The sequence below is a fragment of the Salvia splendens genome, chromosome 11 (assembly GCF_004379255.2).
Source record: "Salvia splendens isolate huo1 chromosome 11, SspV2, whole genome shotgun sequence".
Lineage (NCBI taxonomy): Eukaryota > Viridiplantae > Streptophyta > Magnoliopsida > Lamiales > Lamiaceae > Salvia > Salvia splendens.
The window spans coordinates 10,162,673-10,186,858 of NC_056042.1; the positions used below are offsets into that span (position 1 = coordinate 10,162,673).

The following is a 24,186-nucleotide window of genomic DNA, read 5'->3' on the forward strand; positions in this document are numbered from 1 at the left end:
CTCGTTAAAACAAGTGGTGCGAATGAAAATGTCGCGCAAATCGCGTATATATTGTGTCGAAAAAAAAAAAAATTGGCTCGCCGGTTCCTCGCCGATCGGCGAGAGAATCGGTGAGCGCCAGGGAATCGGCGTTCCCTCGCCGAAATTCTCGCCGATTTGGCGCTCGCCGGCTGCAATAGTTCGGTGAGCCGTTCGGCGAGCGCCAAAGATCGGCGAGCCGCTCGCTAGCCGACCACTGGAGATGCTCTAATAATACCACTCTGTCTACTATTTTTTTCCCACTTTGTTACTTTATTATCTCATTTTATTCAACATTACATGAAATTTTGTGATGACTCTAGACAGAAATGCACGGATTAGAGTGGGGATTGTATTTCACAATATCTGTGGGGCAATGAAAATGGCGCGCAGTGCTCTCCCCACACGCTTATATCTAGGGTTTCAGTTTTCAAAATCAAACTGAACTTAATTTTCCTTGAGTAATATTGGCGCGAAGAACCCACTCCCGACTATACTCTGGTTCAATTTTGTCGACGACAGCGTTTAAGGTATGATCTATCGCTTCAGTCCATTTTCGTCGCTAAGGTGCTCGACGAACTAATCTTATTTGGCTTAGTTTCAAATCGAAATGATTCAGTATCGTAATTTACAGATTTAATCGATTTTATATTTTTATTTATATAAACTGTTAATTTAGACATTTTTCAAGTGCCAGTAGCTACAGATGGCTTGGTGGGAAGGCGTCGATGAAACTCGAGTTCTTATCGCACAAGGTTTTTTTTTGCCCTTTCTTCTTTTAATGTCTTTGAACATATTTTGTTCTTAATAGTACATTTTATTAACTTGTTAAATAATCAAGGTCCTAGTTAATTATCTTAGAAACTTGCTTAAGTGTATATTTGCAGATCCTTCTACGATTGGGAAGCATCAGGGTTCATTTTTATCACTGCCGCATCCTAGAACAGGTAGTTTCCCACGATTATTGTTTTGCCTCTTATTTAACAGTATGAATTGTTTGGATATTTTCTTAGAATAGCAATGTCCTTTGCTCACGTTAATGACTGAAAGGTGTGTTGAAATTTTTTTTGTTAAAGCCTGGTACTTTGCATAGTCTCGAGTTTAATGATTTGGATGATTGGGCTGTGCAACCAGGAAATAAAGCGTGCTACCTCTGTGTTGATGGAGTTCTTCAAGAGCTTCACTGGTTTAAGCAATCTTATGGATCTTGGTTCATTGGGGATTATGTTTGTGAAGGTAACGATTGCATTTGCTGTCATTAGAAAGATTTAGTGTTGGCAGCTTATGTTTATCCCAAATGCCAAAGATATTAGATTGGAGTGGTTCTGTCGCACTATGTTTTATCCCAATCACCGAAACGAGTCTCTTTCTTTTTTAGCTGTTGCTTTATATATGTTAAGTGTGATTCTTATTTAGCTTTTTATGTTTTGCTCCCATGCAGATGGCCGCTTGTATACTGCCACTCCCATTGATCCCATTTTTATTCTGCTGCCCGTCTTTGAGGAAGCTCGAATGAAGGTTTGCTTTTGCATTTGCTGTTACTGTAGTTTCCTGTCGGAACAAGCCTCTAGTTCCTTGTGAACAAGCATTTGATATTCTATAATCTGTATTTGAATTCTTTTAGCCTCTTCCTATTTAAAATTTTCAATCAATGATTTGACTGGACATGTTGCTTCTCTTTGCCCAGTCATCATTAGTGAAGATTAATTGTTATGAATGCAGAAAGGAAATGAACCGGGGAAGTTTAGGCAACTTGATGAGATTGTGTATATTCAAGGGTTCCCTGGATATCAATCTCTGTCATCTGTGGCAGAGAAGGCTATGGCAGTTGTTTGTGATCTCAAAGGTAGTCTGCTAGCTATTTTGTTCGAGAGTAAACCCACCTGCACATTATGTATGTTGAGCACAAGCAATGTTTTTTTTTGGGTTTGAGTTTTTCTCGACATGATCAAAGTCAAAACACTTCAATCAAATAAGAGTCTGGATATGGAGCTGGTGCTGTATAGAGTTCATTACAAATATGGATTAAATTAAGATCAATAGTTAATTTCTTTTTCAATCTAAACAGAAGTTGGGTCAAGCAAGTTTTTCAGGCTCGATGACATGAAGGTATTGAAGTGGTTATGTTATAAGGTTAGCTTTGACTCCTTTCCAAGTTGAGCATTATCTGACATGAAGTCACACATCAATTTCATACCCTGACCCTTGTATTTCATTTTCTTTCATGTTTCCCGACACTCTAATTTGTCTGAAATGCAGGTGCAACAACTGAAACAAACACTACAGACATTGGATAAGAATTATGCAGCCAGAGATGAGAAAGATACATGTATGTTGTCTGTGAACTACTTTTATCACTATTTTACCTGAATTTGTCAAAGAAGAACTATATTGCCACTAGAAATCTCCATAAGCCGTATAATAATTGAAACGTTTGCTCCATCTTCATAGATGTCTGATGTTTTCTTTCCCAGCCAAAGACAAACATATCACTGTGCAAAAAAAAAGCTATTGTATTTATATACTAAATTTCGTGCAGCATGAAGAGGTTGTAATTGTGAACAAACCTACCAATGGTTACTGATTAAGTATTTTTCACGTTGCAGTGTTTGACGCAGTGTCAATCACGCGGGAGTACTTGAAGGATGAGCCTTGGATAAATCTTCTTTCCAACAAACTCAAGTACTGTATTTCTTTTAGATCGCCATTTTTCTCAGCCAAGAAAAACTGCAAGCTTGAATTCGTGAATATTTATAAATATAAAAACTAACACAAGTTAAATATACTGATCCATGCTCTTAAGTTTTTGTCTACACCTTTAAATTCTCAGTGCTCCTTTTTCAGATTAAATATAGATGACTTAACAAAGGCACAAGATGTTGCAGTGCTTCCACCTTCCACAGGAAATGATCTCGGGTCATTTGCTCCGGCACAGGTACAAAGTCATGCACCTCAAACAAGTTGTTTCGAATATGCAATGCTAACTGCTAACTGCATCCATCCAATGTTATGGAAGTCTGAGATTCAATGTTGTTCTTCCTTTAGGAGACTAGCGTAACGGGGAAAAATGCATCACGGACCACAAGGCAACAAGCTAAGAAGGCAAAAGTGGAGAAAGATACCCAAAACATTAAGGACATGTTCAGCAGGGCTACTAGAAAGAGAGGGTAAAACAAGCTTTTCTTTAGCATGAACACATTCATGTTATGTTATACAATGTGATATTTCTGCATTTCGATATTTTTCTAATTAAATCCCGAGCAAATTCCTTCTCTTTTGGTCTTTTCGTCAAGCAATTGGCAGACATTATCTGGAACACTTAATCTTAAAGAGACTTATTTTGGATGTCTCAACCAATAATAGGGATATCCCACTATCCCAAGACCCGTAGATTAAATAGTACGAACGATGTATGATATGATTATCCCATATATCCCTATTATTTAGTTATTGATTTACCACATCTTTCTCGTATTTACTTAGATATTAGTATTAGATTTGATTTACTTTATTTGTGTAGAATATTATTGTAGGTCCTCTTCTAATGCTTATAACATCATAATCCAAACTTAAGACTAAATCTACACCTTTTGATTATGAAATAAGTGGATGATATTAAAGCTCATAAATTTCAATAAATAATAGATAAAATATCAACAAAAGGGTAATATCGTTATTATGTTATCATATGATAATTTTCGTGGGTGTTTTTTTATATCAACATTAGTGTATTACAAATATCAACAATATGACATGAGAATATCAACACAAGTACAAGAAAATATCAATACAATTTTATTGATAACTTACCTACACTGTATTTAGATTTTGCATACACTATATTGAGATTTTTATTTGCATTTGTTGATAAAATCTGCTTAATCAATATGTACGAAAATTGAAATATAATTTATCAAATTTCATCACTCGAACATCGTCGGAACATATGCAATTGAGATCTCGTTGGAATCCTTATAAAATTATCCTTAATTTGATATATTTTTTTCTGAAAAAATAATTTAAATCGAGAGAGTTACGTAAATTTAAAGTTTTGAGATGATTTTGATGAGAGAGAATTGACATTAATACCCTTTAAATTTATTTAATAATTATTTTAATTTAAAATATAATCCATGTGACATTATTTTAACCACTAGATCTCCTAATCTAATGGCTAAGATTTGATCTTAATTTGTGATTATTAATTAGTTAGCAATTGATCACTCCCTTAATATTGTATTCCCAAATATTATTGATATGTGTGGAGTATTCCATATCATGAATCAGTCAGCAATATAAATCTATCTTTATTTATTTCGCTCTCTTCTTTTCCAACCTGAGAAAACCCTAGTTTAGCATAAGTCTTGCTTGACGGGAAGACCCCCACGACAGACATCTATCGATCACCGATCTATGGACACCGATCGCCAACGATAAGAGTGACTCCAATAGGGGGCCGCGGCGGCCGCCGTGATGTTCTATAGCTGGAAAGGAGGGAGCCGCGCCAGGGGGTGGACGACCACGAGCCGTATTTGCGGCGAGGAAGGGGCGGTGGGGTCTAGGGCGCGGCTCCGCCTCCTGATTTTTTAATTGTTTAAAAAAGTCTTTATCTATAAAATATCTATTCCCAAATCATATTTTTCATTCCATTGCATTCTATTTATTTTTGTCTAATTAATTTTGTTCCAGTCCAATTAAAATACACCAACAATTAATAAATTAATGTGACTTATGGCTGTGGCGTGACCACTATTGGACTGGACAAGTTTTTGTAGCTGTGGAAGAGTTTTTGTGGCTGTGCCTTGGTGGAATCGTGGCTGTGCCACTTTATAGTGGACCCTCTAAGGGACTTCACCAGTCCACCCTTATCGGTACTAGTGATATGAAATGCAACACACACTGGAGTGTGTTTCTTTTCCATAAACATCATCAATTCCGTAAAAATGCTTTTCATATGTTTAGTTTCTTATCATATTCCATATTAGAGTAAAAATAATTCAGTTTTCATATTAGTAGAGAAAAGAAAGAGTGAAAGATATTTGGTAAACGATGGAAAATCGTAGTAGAATAAAAATGCACAAGCAACTTTGAAAATTGAATTTAAGAACTCTGGAAACGGCACCCGCGAGAATGAAACACTGCGTTTGTGTTATGCCAAAAAGGTGTAATAGTGTTTTACTTTTAGCATATTCCAAAAGATGTCTCTCTAGTGTCAGTTTTTTCTTCGAAGTATAATTATCTAATTCACTATAAATACTCCTTATCCCTCTGTCTTAGTTGTACTTTTCTATTTCTGTCTCATCTAAAACTACTTAGAGCATCTCCAATGGCGGACGTCCGGTCGGACGTGCGCGACGGGCAACCGGGACGTCCGCCATTGTGGCAGGGGAGGTCGGATATGGACGTCCCGTGAGGACGTCGGGTGTCCTCGGACGTCCGCCATTGTGGCATGGGTCGGACGTCTGATTTTTAAATTTTTTTTAATTTTTATTAAACTCTATATATACGGCTCGTTGAATTTTATTTCATTCGTACCACTTGTGTTAACAAGCTTCTCTCTCTACATCTCTAATTTCAAGTATATCTAGAATGTCTAGTGACAGTGATAGCGAGAATGAATTGGAGGTCGCTGTGGAAGGTGCGATAGATAGGCTGCTACAGCAGAGGGCGCAGCGGCGGCAGCAGGCTGCGGTACCTCGGCCGATCCATCGTCGAACTACAGTACCCCGTGACCACATTGCTGCACATATTCGGTTGTATGCAGACTACTTCGCTCCACAACCGCGTTTTGGGGAAGCCTTATTCCGGCGACGCTTTTGGATGCATCGTCCGCTGTTTCTGCACATCGTGGGTGCTTTAGAGAGAAGATACCTGTATTTTAGGATCAGGGAGGATGCAGCTGGCAAACTCGGACTCACGCCCTTGCAGAAGTGCACTGTCGCAATCAGACAACTGGCGTACGGAGGCGCGACCGACATGTTCGACGAGTACCTCCACATTGGCGAGTCGACAGCCATCGAGTGTATGCAGAATTTTTGTGCGGGCGTGAGAGCGATATTCGGTGAGCGGTATCTTCGGAGTCCGAGCCCCGAAGACTGCCAGAGTCTGGTAGATATGCATGGGTCGGTCCACGGGTTCCCTGGGATGTTGGGCAGCATAGATTGTATGCATTGGGAGTGGAAGAACTGCCCTGCCGCCTGGAAGGGGATGTACACTACTGGCTTCAAAGCCAAGCATCCCACGATGATCCTAGAAGCTGTAGCTGACTACCGGCTGTGGATATGGCATGCTTATTTTGGAGTCGGCGGGTCGAACAACGACATCAACGTTCTCCAGTCGTCGCCCATGTTCAATGCTCAGTGCGCGGGCGTTGGTCCCGCCATCAGTTTCGTCGCCAACGACAACCAGCACAATATGGGATACTATTTGGCGGATGGGATATACCCAAACTGGCCCGTCTTTGTGAAGACAATCAAGCATCCGCTCGGATAAAAGAAGTCATACTTTGCGAGCCGTCAGGAAGCAGCGCGCAAGGATGTGGAGCGGGCATTTGGTGTGCTCCAGAGTCGATGGGCGGTAGTCAAGGGTCCTGCACGGCAGTGGTATATTCCCAACATCGGCGATGCCATGTACGCATGTATCATAATGCACAACATGATTGTCGAAAATGAAGGTGCGGAACTGACTCAGTGGACCAATGAAGATGATACGGGTGCAGGTCCAAGTCACGGCGTGGCCACCGCGAATGTGAATATGGGGGTACCTCATGGAGAGGTCGAGCGGATGCGTGCATTTGCCAACATGCGGCAAACAGATGCCCATGTTCGACTTCAGAACGATATTATCGAAGAGGTTTGGACGCGGAAGGGTTGACGTTGATGTTAGTACTTTTTTTTTTTATTACTATGTAATTTTTTTTTCAAATCATGTATGTTTTTTTTAAATGAAGTTATTAATTTTTCCAGTTCGTATTCGTGTTGAAATTTTATTTCCGTAAACGTAAATTGTTTTATTTGTGAATTTGTGATTTTTTTTATTGCGGGAAGTCCTAGTGGGAAGGGCGATGGGAAGGGCGGATTGTGAAGGGGATGTCCTAGTGACGTGGCAGTGGGATGGGAAGTCCTAGTGACGTGGCGGGAGGTGTTTTCGGGATGTCCTAGTGGATGTCCGAGTGGGACATCCGCCCACTGGAGATGCTCTTAGGGGGCGTCTGGTAGCTGAGAAATAGGCTGAAACACCAATTCATTCACGCCATTTCCGTCGTTTGGTAGGCCGAACACCAATCCACCGACCCGGGATTCAGCCGCCGGGTTTCAACCCTACATCTACTACTATCAGCCTCTCTGTGTCAAGAGTATCAAGGTGGTGAGCAGGTATAAGATTTGGGCGTTTCACGATTCGGCTAGAAACAAGACCTTCATACCATTTTTCCCTCCGATTTCGTCAACCGTATCAGTTTTGTTACCGTTGGCAACTCAATTTCTGCCGTTCGCGACTTCGACGCTCGACAGTCGTCTGTCACCGCCACAGTTCAATTTGGATTCCATCGGCTTAGCTTTGTTCGGGTATGTTTGAATTCGAATGTTCGATTACTCAGTTCAGTTCGATTTGTGGTGTTTTGGGGTTCGATCTGTTGGTTTATGTATTGAAGATGGATTTGGTGTGGTTGTTTAGTTGAATTCGGTCCGATTTGAGCCATTTTATGTTGTGCATCTATAGCTTTATTATTTGCGCTTATTGTTTGCAGTGTTGATTTGAGGTTTTTATTATTTCGATATGTTGGTTTGTGTATTGAAGATGGATTTGGTGTGGTTATTTAATTGAATTCGGTCTGATTTATACCAATTTTGTTACTTTATCAAAGATGAGTTTATCTGTTAGAATTGTGGTGCATCTGCTATAAGCTAGGTTGTGTTTCTAATTTGTCGTTCCTTGCTGTTCTCATTTAGTCCATTTACTATTCGAATTTGGAGTTGTGAATGGTCCAAGTCTAGATTGAGTGATGTGGTTGTTATTCGGTTATTTAAGGTTTCCATCCACACTAGCTTCCCTCGTTCCATCAAGCTACTCCCTCTGTGATAGAGCTCTTATTTTTCGCTGTTTTTTGTAGGAAACTTTGCTCATCATTGCATGTTATTGCATGTTGTAGTCCCTTGATGCTTCATTTTCCATATGTTCAATTTCAGTATGGAAGACCCCAAGCAAAAAAAACGTGAGGAGGTCGAGATCGTAGTAGTTATGATCGAGGACATTATTCGTGACCATCAACATAACTACTTCACTATTTTAAATATGGTTCGCATCATGGTATACAATTCAGACAACAACCGGGATGACGAGACCCGGGCCTCATACAGTATCAGAAAAAATGCCGGCACAAGTCGCACATATGAACCGACTTACTGGGGTGACTGACGTGGACTGCATCAACAACCTGCAGATGGACCGCAATGCTTTTGGGCGTCTATGTCGCATTCTTCGTGATAGGTGTGGTTTAGTGGACCAAAGGTATGCTCGCGTGGAGGAGCAGGTAGCAATGTTCCTTAGCAGTCTTGCCCATCACAACAAAAATCGTGTAGTTGGATTCCATTTTCTTCGGTCGAAACATACTGTGAGTCGCTACGTGCACGACGTTATGCACGCTGTTATTCATCTGCACAGAACCTTCTTTGTGCAACCGTTGCCGGTTGATGATAGTTGTGACGACCCAAGATGGAAATGGTTTAAGGTAAACAAATCTTTATCCAACTACATGACTTCATCCTCATGCTTGTTCTTAAATACTTGTACGTTTCATAGGGTTGTCTGGGTGCACTAGACGGGACGTACATTAACGTCCGTGTTAGTATAGCCGATGCTCCTCGTTACAGGTCTAGGAAGGGTGAAATTGCAACGAACACACTAGCCGTGTGCGACAGGTTTCTTCGGTTTGTTTACATTCTACCGGGAAGGGAGGGGTCCGTGGCATATTCAAGGGTTCTTCGGGATGCGTGTTGATATGGCGAACTACATGTGGGCCAATCAATAGGTGTTTCTTCATCCGTTGCTGTTTAGACTGCCGAACTTGTTGCTGTAATTTTTTTTTCTGCCTATGGATTGTATCAATTGCACTTTCGTATCTCATTTGGCGGGGAGATTATAAACTCAGAATCGTTTGTAGCTTTAGAATTTTTCGTTACTAAACTGATTGTTTATCATATTGCGTCGAGTTTTTGCAAGTATGGATACGAGACATTACACAAACCGATAATATGTGATTTATAGGCCACTGCACGGTGACCGATAGGGAAAACTACATATCAATGTCAAACATACATTAACAACTACACGGTGCATACACCACATCCAATGTCCTACTAGTAAGAGACACAACAAATCACAGCCAATGATATACAACTTGTGACCCGCACAACACACACTAACAACAAATTAGTAGAAAGGAACAATGCATACAACAAACGAGAACAAACACACCAACCACACATCCGATACTCATGGGTTGATCTTCACCAAGAAGTGGAGTTTCTGGACAGGAACCATATGGAAACCAACACACTTCCAACCTTGATATCATTGGCCTTCACGAACTTATGCTATCCACTTGCAAACCACTTCCTCCCACTCGTCGTGGAGACGACAACTTTCCATACCGCACCTCCGACCTCCAGATTGAACGTACACTTGGGCTTGTTCAACTTCACATATTTGTCCCAAAAGCACTTGGGAATGCTCTACAAAACCCATACACAAGCATAACCAACAACAAGGTCACAAACGGAGTGTATGACAGGTAACAAAGAAGGGACATGAGCATCCTTCCATACCATTGTGCGTGACACGTTCATGGAGGTCATTTTCTTCGCGAGTGTCAGGCCGACTACCTTCGTAGGGCTAGATCTAGTGGAGCGGGAGCATCTCAATTTGGGCTCGAGGTCTGGAGCGCGATTGGTGGCATCAGCTTCTTTGTGGGCAGCCACCGGCAGGTGGGGGGCTGCATGTGATCCTTGGCCAAGCTCAGTGATCTCTGCCGACGATGGCGGTTTAACAGTGAGGACTTCGGTGGGCAGCTCGGCGTTTGCATCATTCAAATTTTCCAACACGCCGATGCCCCAGTCGAATTCCATGATGTCCTCATGCAAACCGTCCACCGGAGGGAGTGGCATATCAAATGCTACATCACAAACAAAAATATTTGTACCATTACGTTTTTAAAGTTTTCTCTAAAATTTGGTAGGCACAAGACAGAAATATTTTACCCTCGTGGTCTGGGAATGGGAAGGCTAGTGAATAGTTGAAACGTCGAACAATGAAGATGTCAACCATGTTGTATGTGAACGTCAATAAGTCCCTTATTGGAAACAAGAATAAAGGGCAAACAAAGGCCAACCGCGACCCATTCCACACCGTTTTCCATGAATGCTAAGCTGAACATGCCACTGGGCGTGCTCGAGCAGGCCCACACGGCAAACAGGGGGAGTGATGCACCGTAGTGGTCTACCCATCCCTCGGGAAACGACTAACAAGGGAATCAATCAAAAGATTAACAACTTAGAACCGATAAAGGTGCACCGTAAGTATCTAAAATGAGAGCTAGAGTTTACCATGAAGTCGTGATGGTCTTTGTGGGAGTAGTAGATCGTGAACTCGAACGGGGGGCAACACCGTTTGGATGCGGCCTGGTTTGGTTAACGTGTAACCGACACAAAGAAAGCAAACTTAAGTAAGAGACGATCTTGGCCACAAAATATGCACATAAGAACCCTAAACACAAACACAAATCAACAGGCATAAGGGTTACTTTCTTACATTCCAAAACCGTGGGGTGCTCCGCCAGCCATGCTCGTCGGTAGTGTGAAGGAACAAGGCTTAGAACTTGAGGGAATGTTGGAGTATTTTCGGTAGTTGTGGTGTGAGGAGTGTGGAGTTGTTGATCTCCTTAAATAATGGAGTATTTTGGCTCCCGTTGTTCGTGACCTTCGCCTTTCCCTTCGAAGCCATGCCTACAACATAACGCGTAAAACATAATCACTACGACTAACAAGACCAGGTATTGTACACAATCCTATTTATTTCTATTCGGAAGAACAAATGAGGAGAAACAATCGCGTAGATTCAAGTAATCGATTTTCAGCGCATAGTATATGCATCCATAGCAACAGAAATACACAACAACAGAACAGAGAGCTACCACTTACCTTGATGCAGCTGTTTCGGATGCGTCGGCGGGAAGTTGTATGAACGGTGGTGCTCTGTTTTTGGTATAAGTGTCGATGATACAATGCTGGAAACTAGAAAATCGGTTTAAGTAACCTAATTAAGTAGGTGTGCATAAGGGTCACGAACCGCCGGTTCAGGATCATGAACCGGCGGTTCAAGGTTCAGGAAATGCTTGAACCTGAACCGGCCCGCCTAGCTCCCGGCGATTCCGGTTCAGGTTCAACAAACCGGCGGTTTACGCGGCGGTTCAAAACCGCCGGTTTTTGGCTTGAACCGCCGGTTCCGGGCTGGTTCGACGGTTCGTCGACTTTTTTTTTTTTTGCATTTTTCAACTATTCAATTTTTAATCAAATTACATTACACTTTCAAAGTTGTTTATGTATGAAATGTGAGTAAATAAAATTGAAAAAAAATACGACTAAAGTTGCAATTTTATTAAAATTGCATGTTTACAAGTTACAATTGTTTATGTATGAAATGTGAGTAAATAAAATTGAAAAAAATACGACTAAAGTTGCAATTTTATTGAAATTGCATGTTTACAAGTTACAACAATTACAAATCGAAAACATATGCCGGTCTTGAAGTCTTAAACAAAATTTAAATACAAATGAGACTACTAGTCAACAACTAATTACAAATGACAAGAACGACGTTGAAGTTCTTAAACGTATAAGTGTATTATATATATACTCTTAACCGGCGAAGAAGATCTTTCTACATAGCTAAATTAAGGACACCTTTAGCAATTCAACTTTAAATGTTGAGTTTCGTCTAACAATCAACAATTATAGTAGAATTGTCAAAAGTTTCCCTCATTTAGCCGTATAGAGAAATATACTTCATCGACTAGAGTATATACAAATACAATTATGTAATTGTATTTGCATATTTTTATAGTAGGAATTAATGGGAAAAAAAAGAAATAAAAGAAAAAGGACTTGAGCTCAACTTAAATTTAAAATTTAAGTTGAGGTGCCTACGTATCCCAATTGCTCATTTGCATTAGGGAATCAAAGTCCACGTAGTTCTCTTACCTTACTTACCTATTTGGCTTGGCCGGCGGCGGTTGACGGTTGGCCTAAGCTTCATCCCCGGTGAATTCATCTTGTGATCCCTCTTGACGATCATCCCAATCATTTTCTAGTTCTCGGACGTCAGCTTTGGCCCAATCATCAAGTAACATCACGGCTTCCATATTTTTCGTCGAGAGCTTACTTCTTGATTCATCCAACACGCGCGAGCCAACACTAAAAGCGGACTCGACGGCTACGGTGGAAGCCGGAACAGAAAAAATCTCCTTGGCCATTGAAGCAAGGATGGGAAAATCTTTCTCGTGGGTTCCCCACCAATCGAGGACGTCGATTTGGGCGGGAGAAGTAGGACCTTCATCACCAAAGGAAAAGAGTGAATCAAAATATAAATCTAATTCACTGACCATACCTGAGGACCTTCCGCCGGTGCTGTAGTTGTATAGGTCGGCTAGTTGGGATTGCGCGTCGGGGTCATCATAATCGGCTTGAAATGCAAAGCCATAGTTATGTTGTGGAGGAGGGGGTCTTCTGACTTGGTGGGTGGTGTTATACTTGGTTTCATATTCGGTGTAGAGAGAGCGCAAGTTAAACTCGAGGTTTTGTTGCACAACTGACCGGCCCGGGAGGTTTATTTGAAAGGTTTCTGAGAGGTCCACTCCAAATTCGTCACTGGTATCGGATTGGATTGCTTGAAGGAGGCCAAGATCAATTGAACTCAAATTGTTATAATAAAAGTCTAAAATTCTAGAGGTACGTGCTAATTTCCATTTTGGATCCAATACCTTTGCAATCAAAAACACGTTAGGAATCTCACTGAAATACTTGAGCCATTTTCCAATCATATAATACAAAACGCACATTAACTCGGGAGAAGAGGAAGCATTTTTCATTGCAGTTTTAAAACCAAGGGATATGTACATGCAATGCTCCAAAACACGAACAGCAGTGCAATAATAAACACCCGACAATTCAACAATAGCATTTTTAAAATATTTGAACAATTTAAATAAAGCCAAACTGTTATCCCAACAACTATGCGAAAGATATAAATCACGGTAGGGATTAGTTCTATAAAAATCACATAAAGCATCTTTATGTGTCAAAGGTGAATTCAGACAATCATATGTCGAATTCCATCTATGAGACACATCCATAGTAAAATTCGTGTACCTGACATTCTTTTGATGGCAATATTTCTTCCATGCTTTGCCAATAGGTGGCTTTTGATGGATTAATCTAACTGCATTTCTAATAGGAGAAACATGCTTTTGCCATAATTCAAGCGCATCCTGTACACATAAATTTAAAATATGGCAAATGCATCTTTGATGAAAATACTTACCTCCAATTACCGGTGTACAAGCCGCAATCAAATCGGCGATACTTGCGGTGTTGGCAGTTGCATTATCAAAACCAATAGAAAATATCTTGTTGCATAACTGAAACTCATTCAACACTTGTATAATCAAAGAAGCAATTTCGGGTGCATTGTGTGGAGTTTCAAATTCTCTAAAACCAATTAAACGCTTGTTCAAAGTCCAACTATTGTCCACAAAGTGAACCGTAATACCCATGTATGAATGACGGTTAAAACAATCCGTCCAAACATCTGAGCAAATGTTCACCCTGTGGCCCAAGTTAACTAAATAACGTGATAATTCTACCTTTTTCTCCAAGCATTGCCGAACGGTAGATCGTTGCACGGTCATTCTACCTATTCTTTTGATTGCTACATTCAAACCACTTTGCATAGTAATTAACCTCAAAACTTTTGTCATCAAAAACATTAAAGGGCAAATGCTTCATAGCCGCCCATCTAGTCATTGTATTATCAAAATTCTTTTTCTCATATTTAAATAGAGGCGTACCTGACGAACCCGAGCCGGCGGGTTGGAAGTTTAGTTGGCTTTGGGTAGAGGTAGTGCCGCATTCTACCGGATGCTTTGTCACCAAATGGCGACGGAGGGTGCCATATCCACCACCGGCGGACCATTTGTACACTTTATCGCAATAGTTGCAATAAACATGAAACTCCGAAGTCCCTTCTTGAGAGTTCGGATCGTAAGGATTTGGAATCACCACCGGGACCCTCTTGTAGTGTTTGACAAAAATGTCCGATTTCAAAGCTTTTACCGGGTTAGTAGCGGGTGGAGGAGGGGGAGGCATCTCCTCATTTCCACCGGTGCTAGAAGGAATACGAGAATGTGATCTATCCTCGTTGTTGTCGGAGTCCGACGATATAGTAACGTCGAACTCCTCATCTTGTTGGGAACGACCTCCCCTACCCCCACCTTGTTGCATTTCAGCAAGTAGCATGGCGGTCCTATGATCTTCTTCCATCTACAAATATTATGTTCGTAGAAGTTAAAAGTATGAACGCAAAAAAAAAATTAATGAAATTTTAAAATATGAATTGGAAAACAAATTTTTCATTACTTACTTGCATGCGTTCGGCTGCCAATCGGGAAACCTCTTCCATAACATCTCGACGACTAGGTCGTCGAGATTTTGAGGGACGCGTAGTACTTTGATCTTGGGCTATTCCCTTGCCCCGATCACCACGTCCCGATCCACCACGAGAAGAAGACATATTGATAAATGAAAGTAGTATGGACTTGGAATGAAATATGTATGAAGTATAAAAGAAGTGGTAAATTATGAGCACAACAACAAATATAGTAGTGAGTAGAAAGTGTAGAATTGAAACGTAAACTTGCGCAATTAGAGAGAATGAGGAGAGAATAGAGAAATGAAGATTGAGAATGAAATCCTTGTTAACACAAGAATGGGGTAAGGAAATATGAAGGAGAAGTGAGGTATTTATAGGAGTAAAATTGGATAAATAAAAAAATTTGAAATTTGAAATCGGCCGAACCGCCGGTTTACCGCCGGAACCGCCGGTTCAAGCATAAACCGGCGGTTCGTCCACGGTTTGCGTCAGAAAACCGGCGGTTTATGACCGGTTTTGCAGGCCTAAACACTGCACCTACGACCTAGCCTCTGAAAAGTCACCGGAACCGGCGGAAACTGGCTGCCAAACCGGCGGTTTCTGACCGAAAACCGCCGGTTCCCACCGAAAACCGCCGGTTTACCTAAACCCTACCTGAACCCCTAGCCTACTTTACACTGTGCGACCCTTTGAACCGGCGGTTCGAACCGCCGAACCGCCGGTTCACGGTTCAAGATATTGCCGAACCTGAACAGGCCCTTTCGACCCGCCGACCCTTCTGCCGGTTCAACCCGCCGGTTCCGGGCCCGGTTCCGGTTCATGAACCGACGGTTCCGAACCGCCGGTTAACCGGCGGGCCGGGCCGGTTTGTGCATGCCTACTAATTAAGCCACCTAATGGAGTTTCAGAATGATTGGGCGGGAACAGAACTAGGTTTAGCGCCATATTTGTCTAAAAAATTGGGATGAGCGGCGCTAATTATCAATCACCTACAACATGGTAAGGGTAATTTAGGCAGAACAACTTTTGTTTCCTTTATTCTCATGTTTAGCCAAACGATGGAAATAGGCCCAAACTACCTCCATGGGCTGAACCAAACACCGTACTATTCTATTCACCAAATCATGAAAGCCCATTAACCATAAAGCCATGTTAATTGTTATAAGAGCTACCACGCCCCCCGATATTATTATATTTTAAGTAAAAATTAAGACATTTAATTAATATATTAGAGTTAATTAAAATAATTCAAATATAATATCAAGCTAAACACCAACTTATTCAATTTAGTAGTATTTCTCTTAATTTGATCCATAATTTTAAAGTGAAAAAAAAAACACAGAGAAATTTCGATCAGCGAAAGTGAACTCAATCTCTGCAAAACAAATTCGTAGTAAAAAGAGTCATGGTTTGTGAGGCATTTGCCCCAAAAATCTATAGCCATGACATTTTTCTTTAAATTTAAAAATTTCTTTTAATTACCCTTTTCGTTACAACAAGATTTGTTTATACATATATTTTGCCCCTGCTCTCGTAAAATCTCGGCTCCGCCGCCGTTGAAAAGAGTAAAAAGAAGATTGCGTGGTAAATATAAAATTCATACATTTTTTGTTTTATATTCATACAAGAAGGTTGAAGTTGACATAAGTACAAAAATTTACTGATTCCGCACGTGAGCCGGAAGTCGCTGATTCTGTGGCACGCACCGCGGCGATCCACGGCTGGATCGACGTTGTAAAGTGTTTAATTGTGTACAAAGCAGATGATCGCTGGACAAACACGGTACAACTTCTCTCGTTTTTTTTTCTCTTGGCGAGTGATTATGCGTGTGTTTGTGCTGTGCGAAGTGTGTTAGTGTGGTGATTGTGTTTGTTCACGAGTTTTTTTGTTGGCAATTGAAGAATTGGATCGATAATTTGATGTCCTGCGTGAATCAGTTCCGTTTTCTGTGAGATTTTGTACATTGATGATGTATTTTGCAGCTACTTCACTTCTTCTAGGCTTTTTATGACCATTTTTTGCACTACCGGCATAAACAAACTATCCAGCTCAACTAATTAGGATCGAGGAAACTAACTTGTACTGATTCGTAAATTTGATGCCGAAGGAGCAAAAAGATCTAGCATGATTGAATTTCAAAAATCCCATGGTGGTGAATCTTATGTAAATCTCATGATTTTGAATCGCATTCCTAGTGCTGAAATGCCTTTTCTACTTGGATGAAAAAATCCCTCCCGTTTCTCACATTTTGTTTTTCCTTATGTTTTAACATTTTCTGATATCCGTTCATTTTCTGTATTGCAGGGTCAGAAATGAATGGAAGTCACTTTGAACCAGGACCTGTACCACCTGTCCACCTCCTCTGCCCAACAAGTGCGATTGGGAGATAGACCCTGAAGAATTGGACTTGTCTAACTCAACTCTTGTGGGGTAGGTAAGAAATATATTTATGACCTCCTGCTTGGTCAAACTTGGATATAGTCTTTTGATACTACATGATTAACAAACTAGGGACTGATAAATCTTGTTAGAGCACACATGTAAGGGTCCTTTCTGTTTCCACTATTTAGAATATTTACTCTTGACAAAACCAACTTAGATTTGTTCCATTTAACTATTGTTCATCTCGTAATACCATCTGCATTTAGGTCTGCCTTCCTGGAAATTTTTATAGTTATGTATGGACTGTGGACCTTGTTACTGCTGTTAATATTGATCCCATTCATGGATGGATCACTATTCAGTGTCAAAGCTGTTGAAGAATTAGTAGCTTATTATTGCCAGTTATTATCTTTTATTAGATTTGATATGATTTTGGTGAATCGGGAATATATTAGGAATTGATTTGAATCAATTAGCGTAAGTTTTGTGGGATTGTTGTCGTGCAAACTCCTATAAATTCCGTGGGAGGATTTGAAGAATGTGTCCAGTAGAGACCAAACTTGTTAGTGGTTATGAGGATTGACGTGGACATCTCCGGAGGATTGTTTTCTTGGTGTTCAGTTCCAGTTACTGTCTTCCTTTTTGCTTTGTTCTCGTTAGTTTTGTGTTCGACCAGTTTGACTCCATATCAGTCGGTGCGCGGAGCGTGCCTTCAGTCATGGTGAACACTTGCAGCTACGAACAATGTCTGGATGGAATGGAGAAGGCTGTCAACATCAACGTGCAATTGAGCATCCTCGATGCCAGGATATCTAAGGGTATCGAGGATAAGCTGGCGCCATTGCGGGAGCTATGGGCTCTTGGCTTGATTAGGGGTGGGGATAGCACGACTCCCACACTCCATGTGACCAACATTCATCCCAGATCAGTAACACTGATTCTCACAACCTCAACACTGAGCCATCACCGCCCTACACCCTGCACCTGCTCCGCACACCACCATCCAGCAACCAATGGTCGTTGCTGCACCTGCTACCAGTCTGCATTTTGTGTACCTTTAGGTAGAACGAGGCCATTGATACCCTATTCAACGCGCTCTCTGCGTGCCACAGTGAGCCTCCTCACCATGAAGCTTGCTCGCTTTTACCAATGGTTCACCATTTTCATCAGCACCTTCTTGGGTCCTGTCTAACTTACGTTCGCAAGCGATAGTATGAGCCTCCACCGATTAAAGCCAAGTGTTTTAGGTTCGACTCCAGCCTTGCGGAAATGCTGTTTTCGCTAGGAAGGCGACTGATATTAATCCTGTTTATGGATGGATTACTGTCCAACGTCAAAGTTGTTGAACTATTAGCCATTGTTGTCAATTATTATCTAAATAAATTAAGTAAGTTTGGATTTGATGTGATTTAAATAGATTAGAAATGATTTGAATCAATTAGGGCAACTTTTGTAGGATTCTTGTCTTGTGAACTCCTATAAATTATGTGGGAGGATTTGAAGGATTTGAAGAATGTATCCAGCAAAGACGAAACTTGTTGACAGTGAAGCGTAGGCGTTTCTGAGCATTGCCTCAAGACTCTCTGGAGGAGTGTTTATTTTGAGTTAAATTCCAGTTCTTGTCTTCTTTTTTTTTGCTTTGTTCTCATCAGTTTTGATTTCAACCGCTTTTTACTCCATACAAGCTGTTTTCTGATTCTCTGTCACACACTACATGACGTGAAGTCTAAGAAGTGAGAAACCATGACTGTGTTTAGGTGTGTGCTAATCCTAATTTTTTCTGACAACTGTCAGTGCTTCTTCATTCCCTTTACTAAAATCTATTCATCTTAAGACTTGGGTACATGTCACCTCTCTTTTCCTATTGATGACACTTGGTATTGATAGGGTTCTTTTGGTGAGATACTAAAAGCTAGTTGGTGGGAAACACGGAACACCAGTAGCTGTCAAGCGAATTCTTCCGAGCCTTTCAGACGGCAGATTAGTGATGTATGGTTTTCCACACCACTGTGTTGCTAATTCAATTTTTCATTATATAATTTATATTAGTATTTTGCCCCTTGCATGCCAGAATGGGACCTAAACCATGTCTGTCATATAATATTTAGTTTATTCTGAACTGTCTGTTTGATGTGTTCAATCCATATGCTGAACTCAGATTTTAGCTTTTTCTGCTTCTATTCCCCAGTCACTCATATAGTATCTGTATAACCTATTTACTCAAGTATCTTTTCTTACTATTTTGTATTCCTGTTTGTTGACCGTAATACAGCAAGGATTCATGCATGAGGTCAATTTGCTCGCGAAGCTTCGTCATCTAAATATTGTCCAGTTTCTATGTGCTGTTACCGACAAAAAGCCCTTAATGTTAGTCATAGAGTACTTGAGAGGCGTCAGTGATACGTGTTTCTGTTAGTGTAAAGTTTTGCATTTCACTACAAATTGTCCAATTGTTATTGTTCCTTATTAAGGTGATCTGCATCAACATCTACAGGAAAAAGGGGCTTTGAGTTTGTCAACTGCAATCAATTTTGCAATGGATATTGCGAGGTAAAATGTGGTTATTGTCATTTTGGTTTACCAAGAAATCCGAAACTTACAGTACATCATTGACCACTCGTCTCAATCCCTCTCTATCATAAAGCTGTGTCTCCTATTTTCATGCTTATCTTTTTTTATGGCAGCAAATGTACTCATCTGAATACATACTTTAGTAACCTGCTGTTTAGAAATGGGGGTATGGGGGAATCAAGGATAAGGCTTGGGCTTCCCTAAATTTGAAAATGTTTGGCTTTTCCTATATCTGCCATATAACACCCAGCAATATCAATATGAGATCATTATGCAGCAATAATTACAGTATATCTCAAATATGAAATGGTGCAATTTATGTTATTGTAGTACTTAAAAATACTAAGTTTTATGCTCCTCTGAATGTTTTAATCATGTTTGGAATAAAGGCATGGCGTATCTCCACAGTGAGCCAAATGTTTTAGTACACAGATCTCAAACCAAGGTTAGTAGGTGGTCTCATGTATGGTGAGAATAGAGTAGAATTGCTGCTGATTTCCATTTAGCTCGCAATGGAGTCTGTGCTGACCGTCTGTATAGATTCTGGTCTTTCCCTATATGATGATAAAAAGCAGTGTGTTTCCAACGTTCTACTTGTCAATAGCAGCGCCAACCATCGAAAAGTGGGAGATTTTGGGTTAAGCAAGCTCATCAGGGTAAAACATTCTCATGATGTTTACAAAATGACTGGTGAGACTGGAAGCTGTGAGTATTAAAATCTAAAACAGATCAACGCAGTGCATCTGGAGTTGAATCGATTTTTAATAATGTGTATTGTCTTTTGTGTGACTTCAACAGACCGTTACATGGCGCCTGAATTCTTCAAGCACAGGAAATATGACAAGAAAGTCAATGTTTTCTTCCTTCAGGATGATATTATACTAGGTAAGAAGCTCTACCTCCATAATGGCATATCATATACCGGCATGGTCGATATACAAGGTAAAGACGGTTCTAACCTGTTGCAGATTCTCGAGGGAGACCCTCCGATGTCACAATATGAACCATATGAAGCAGCTACATATGTAGCAGAAGGACACATACCAATATTCAGATCAACAAAAGTTATTCCCAAACTAAAGGAGTAAGTGTTGTCTGCATACACCTGAAGCAGAATTAGCCATAGATTCATATATAAGGATTGCAGCAGTCGACATAGTTACATTTAATTGCACTGAAAGGCGTTGTAAGCTCTGTTAACCGTACAGGTTAGCTGTGCAGTGTTGGTCTGCAGACATGAACCAGATGCCACCTCACTTAGAGATTTTGAAGATACTTGAAAAGATAGAAGAGTACCTCCTGATAATCACAGGCACCTACTCATTTCATGATGCGCCATGGATGTTGCTGGACAAGGTAATGTTTTAGAGGGAATTTGGCAGAAGTAATTGCATGGTGATATCTCCATTGTCATGCAATTATGTTATGTTTAAATTAGGGTTGGTGTGTTTGTGAGTGCTCTGTGAATTTATTTTGCCATTCATAACTTTTTTGAGTGCGAAGCAGTGCCAGCGCAAGCTGAGATCTGGACTCACGAAAATGTGAAAAACAACAATGTATGGTATTAGTATAAGATTTAGAAACTTGTTTCTCTAAGCTAGCTTCTTTCTCTCCAAAGATGAATAATGTTGCAAGTTGAAACTAAAAAACATTACAGTCCCCATACCAAGAATGAGTTCAAATAAGCTTCTTCTTTTGAAAAAATGACTTCAGGTGCCAGAGCTGCAGGCCTGAGACAGATAACGAAACTAGAAGCGACAGAAAACTGAGCCACGCCATTTTGGAGTTGGTCGATATATTTAACAGTTGCATTTCTTTTTCCCTGTAGAACAAGTAGGCTACTATTCAAGATATGTTGTTGGAGAGCATAGTTTGGTTGTAGAACTGAATTATACCTTTCGCGCAGGTAATATATCTCGTCTTGAATGAACTGGACTGTATTGTACATATTCTTCAACTCAAGTTCCATTGCCTGAAGATGAAAATCCATCAAGTATAGAGAGTAAGAGGTAAGCGAGAGAGTGAGAGCACTTACAAGAAGGGAACCTTTCTTGGCAACACGGCTCCAGTCGCTGGCAGCGACACCGGACTTCCAATCAAACTCTACAGTCATAAAACTGGAGGGTTTGGTCTCAGCGGCATAGAAGCAAGCCATGTAATCACCGTCATCCGCTGCCTGAAACGCAAAATGGCCCCAAGCAATATTTTCTGCGTAGTGGTAGTTGTTCCCGTACGCTGAGGTAACCTATATTTATACATATATAACAGTATCAGCAACAATACATAGATTTATCATGTATGCAGAAATGAATTATTGTAGTAATAGAATGAGACCGTACCCGAATAGTGATTTTATGGGCATCCGGCAAAGGCAATCCCTCGTTGTTGTTTACGACTTGATATTTTCCGACTGTCATTGAATTGATCCTGATATCCTCGGCTATGCATTTGGAGTGCCCTGTTTCCAGATCGAATCGGATCGACTCCACCCGCCTTAATAGCAACACAATCACAGCCAGAACCACCATAACATTTCCTCCTCTTTCCATCCTCAAATCCACTCTTCTGATCCACATTATATTCCAGATCTCTAAATATTCATTTCTTCATTTTTTCACCTGGACTTCATCAATGCCTCCCACCTCTCACTTTTATTTTATTTTTAATAACACAATAAATTCAATAATCAAACTTCAAATCAAAAATTGAGACATCAATTATGTCACATACTTATCGATATCAAATTAAATATTACTACTCACTAGTATTACCTAGTTTTATATACGTACTTGTATTATTGTGTATATATAATTGCCGACTCGGGTAATTGGATATCTGATATTTGGGACTAGATACCCGACTCGGGTAATTGGGTACTCTGACGCAATTTCAGATCGGGTTTGGTTGTCCAGAAGGGAATTTTTTCAAGAACGGGTACCTACCTGATTGTACAATCTTAGTTGAATCGGATAAATTTTTCTGATCAAATCTTCTCCAAGATGCACATTTCGAAAACGCATGATTCTTGATTAAAACACAAATCCCATTTGCGTTCATTCCCAACCACTAATCAATAAAATCATTTTGCAGAAGCTAAAAAGGCCAAAATAGGCACTTCATTGAACAACAAAACATCACAAAGATTAAGAAATCAATGTTGAAATCAACAGTTTCGCAGCCAAATATCGAACGCTGTTTATTCTAGATAGAGCAATTTCCTACCACGAAACGCTAAAAATCGAAATCAATCTCAGAGTCAAAATCAAGGCGCTTCCTTCTTCTCAGAATCATCTGATTTCTCTTCCTCCTCTATCTGCTTCATCACCGCCTCCTCCGCATCGAGCAGCGGCGCATAGTAATCGGAATGCGCCTCCATACACTTCCTCAACGCCGAAGTCGCCTGAACGCATTTCTCCACAATATCCTCTTTGTTCTTCTCCCCTTCCTCCACGCACTTCTCCCAATCCGTGAAAGTTTCTCTGCAACCGCCCGCTTTCATAAACAAGCAGAATCCGCACTCGCCTTCCTCCTCCTCCTCCTCCTCTCCTCCTCCATCGCCGCCGGCCCCTTCTTTGGTCGAATCGTCAGAAAATTTCTCATTTGGGGATCTTTCCTCTGGTTTCGGTGGATCAGGGGATTCTCGAATTAGGGCTTCGAGTTTGGGTAGGTCAGATTGGGGTGAATTTGAAGGAGACGTCGGGTGGGTGGATGCGGTGGAGATGGAGCTAGGGTTTGCTTGTGAAAGCGCTGCCATGGCTGCCGATCTAAAACCCCTCTCTCCTTAAACCCCTCTCTCTCTCTCTCTCTCGCTCTCTCAAATAAGTATGGTTAAATTTTTGCAGACCGAGACCACAATCAATTTAGAATAATAATATCACAATTTAGCATTAATAGACCATTCTTCATCTAAAAGAACAGAAGAAAAAAATACAACGAATTCATCTGTTCTAGAAGGCTCTTTTTGTCAATCTTTGAATATGGGGTATAAAATTCAAATTTCTATTCTTCAAATTTATCCAAGTCAAAAAAACTCTCTCCACCCCAAAAAAATATGAAATATTTAGATTTTAACATGAGATTTTATGCAATGCTGTTTTGTGAGTTAACAAAGAAAGTAAAATAAGAAAGATGAAATAAATAGAGATATAGTATAATTTTTATTCTAGGAAACATTTCATTTTTAATACGGCTGAAGGAGTATTATGTATATACATGAAGGTATAATAGAACAAGGAAGACAAATTAGAGGGAGTATTATGCATATACTTAGAAGTAATAATAGAATAAGGAAGACACATTAAAGTTAGAGATATTATATGTGTTGGTTTTTTCAAGATGACTTTAGTAGTAGCGTGGGATATTGATTCAAATATTAGTACTCCCTCCGTCCCAAGGAAGATGACCCATTCTTTGAGCGGTACAGAGTTTTATGCATATTTATTTTGTGTGTTAGGTAGAGAGAGTAAAGTAAGATAGAGAATAAAATAGAGATAAATGTATTTCCATTTATAGTAA

At 40.4% G+C, this 24,186-nt stretch overlaps 4 protein-coding genes across 7 annotated transcripts; 2 read left to right on the plus strand and 2 right to left on the minus strand.

The window, feature by feature from the left end:
* The first annotated feature begins 329 nt into the window (after positions 1–329).
* On the plus strand, positions 330–3,363 carry LOC121754086 (ribonuclease H2 subunit B-like). Of its 4 annotated transcripts, none has more exons than XM_042149430.1 (11): positions 330–548; positions 698–773; positions 906–965; positions 1,153–1,254; positions 1,460–1,536; positions 1,741–1,864; positions 2,087–2,151; positions 2,278–2,347; positions 2,625–2,700; positions 2,863–2,953; positions 3,064–3,363. In XM_042149430.1, the coding sequence occupies exons 2-11, from the start codon at positions 725–727 to the stop codon at positions 3,187–3,189; spliced, it is 840 nt and encodes a 279-aa protein (XP_042005364.1). In that variant the 5' UTR covers positions 330–548; positions 698–724; the 3' UTR covers positions 3,190–3,363. The 4 variants fall into 4 exon arrangements, with proteins under 4 accessions (XP_042005364.1, XP_042005363.1, XP_042005362.1 ...); XM_042149429.1 differs by having other exon boundaries at positions 710–773; XM_042149428.1 differs by having other exon boundaries at positions 716–773.
* Positions 3,364–16,255: 12,892 nt separating this feature from the next.
* On the plus strand, positions 16,256–21,718 carry LOC121755737 (serine/threonine-protein kinase STY8-like). Its single transcript, XM_042151105.1, is given in 10 exon segments — positions 16,256–16,500; positions 17,023–17,152; positions 18,988–19,089; positions 19,595–20,376; positions 20,470–20,531; positions 20,533–20,556; positions 20,640–20,755; positions 20,880–21,027; positions 21,385–21,504; positions 21,578–21,718. Coding segments are annotated over 6 exon segments (564 nt in total). The 5' UTR covers positions 16,256–16,500; positions 17,023–17,152; positions 18,988–19,089; positions 19,595–20,183; the 3' UTR covers positions 21,406–21,504; positions 21,578–21,718.
* Positions 21,420–22,470, minus strand: LOC121754417 (transmembrane emp24 domain-containing protein p24delta9-like). Its single transcript, XM_042149780.1, has 3 exons — positions 22,011–22,470; positions 21,514–21,916; positions 21,420–21,436 (listed from the first exon to the last, which is right to left on the minus strand). The coding sequence occupies exons 1-3, from the start codon at positions 22,245–22,247 to the stop codon at positions 21,420–21,422; spliced, it is 657 nt and encodes a 218-aa protein (XP_042005714.1). The 5' UTR covers positions 22,248–22,470.
* Positions 22,471–22,753: 283 nt separating this feature from the next.
* Positions 22,754–23,562, minus strand: LOC121755738. Its single transcript, XM_042151107.1, has one exon. The coding sequence runs from the start codon at positions 23,423–23,425 to the stop codon at positions 22,934–22,936; it is 492 nt and encodes a 163-aa protein (XP_042007041.1). The 5' UTR covers positions 23,426–23,562; the 3' UTR covers positions 22,754–22,933.
* Between the last annotated feature and the right edge of the window lie 624 nt (positions 23,563–24,186).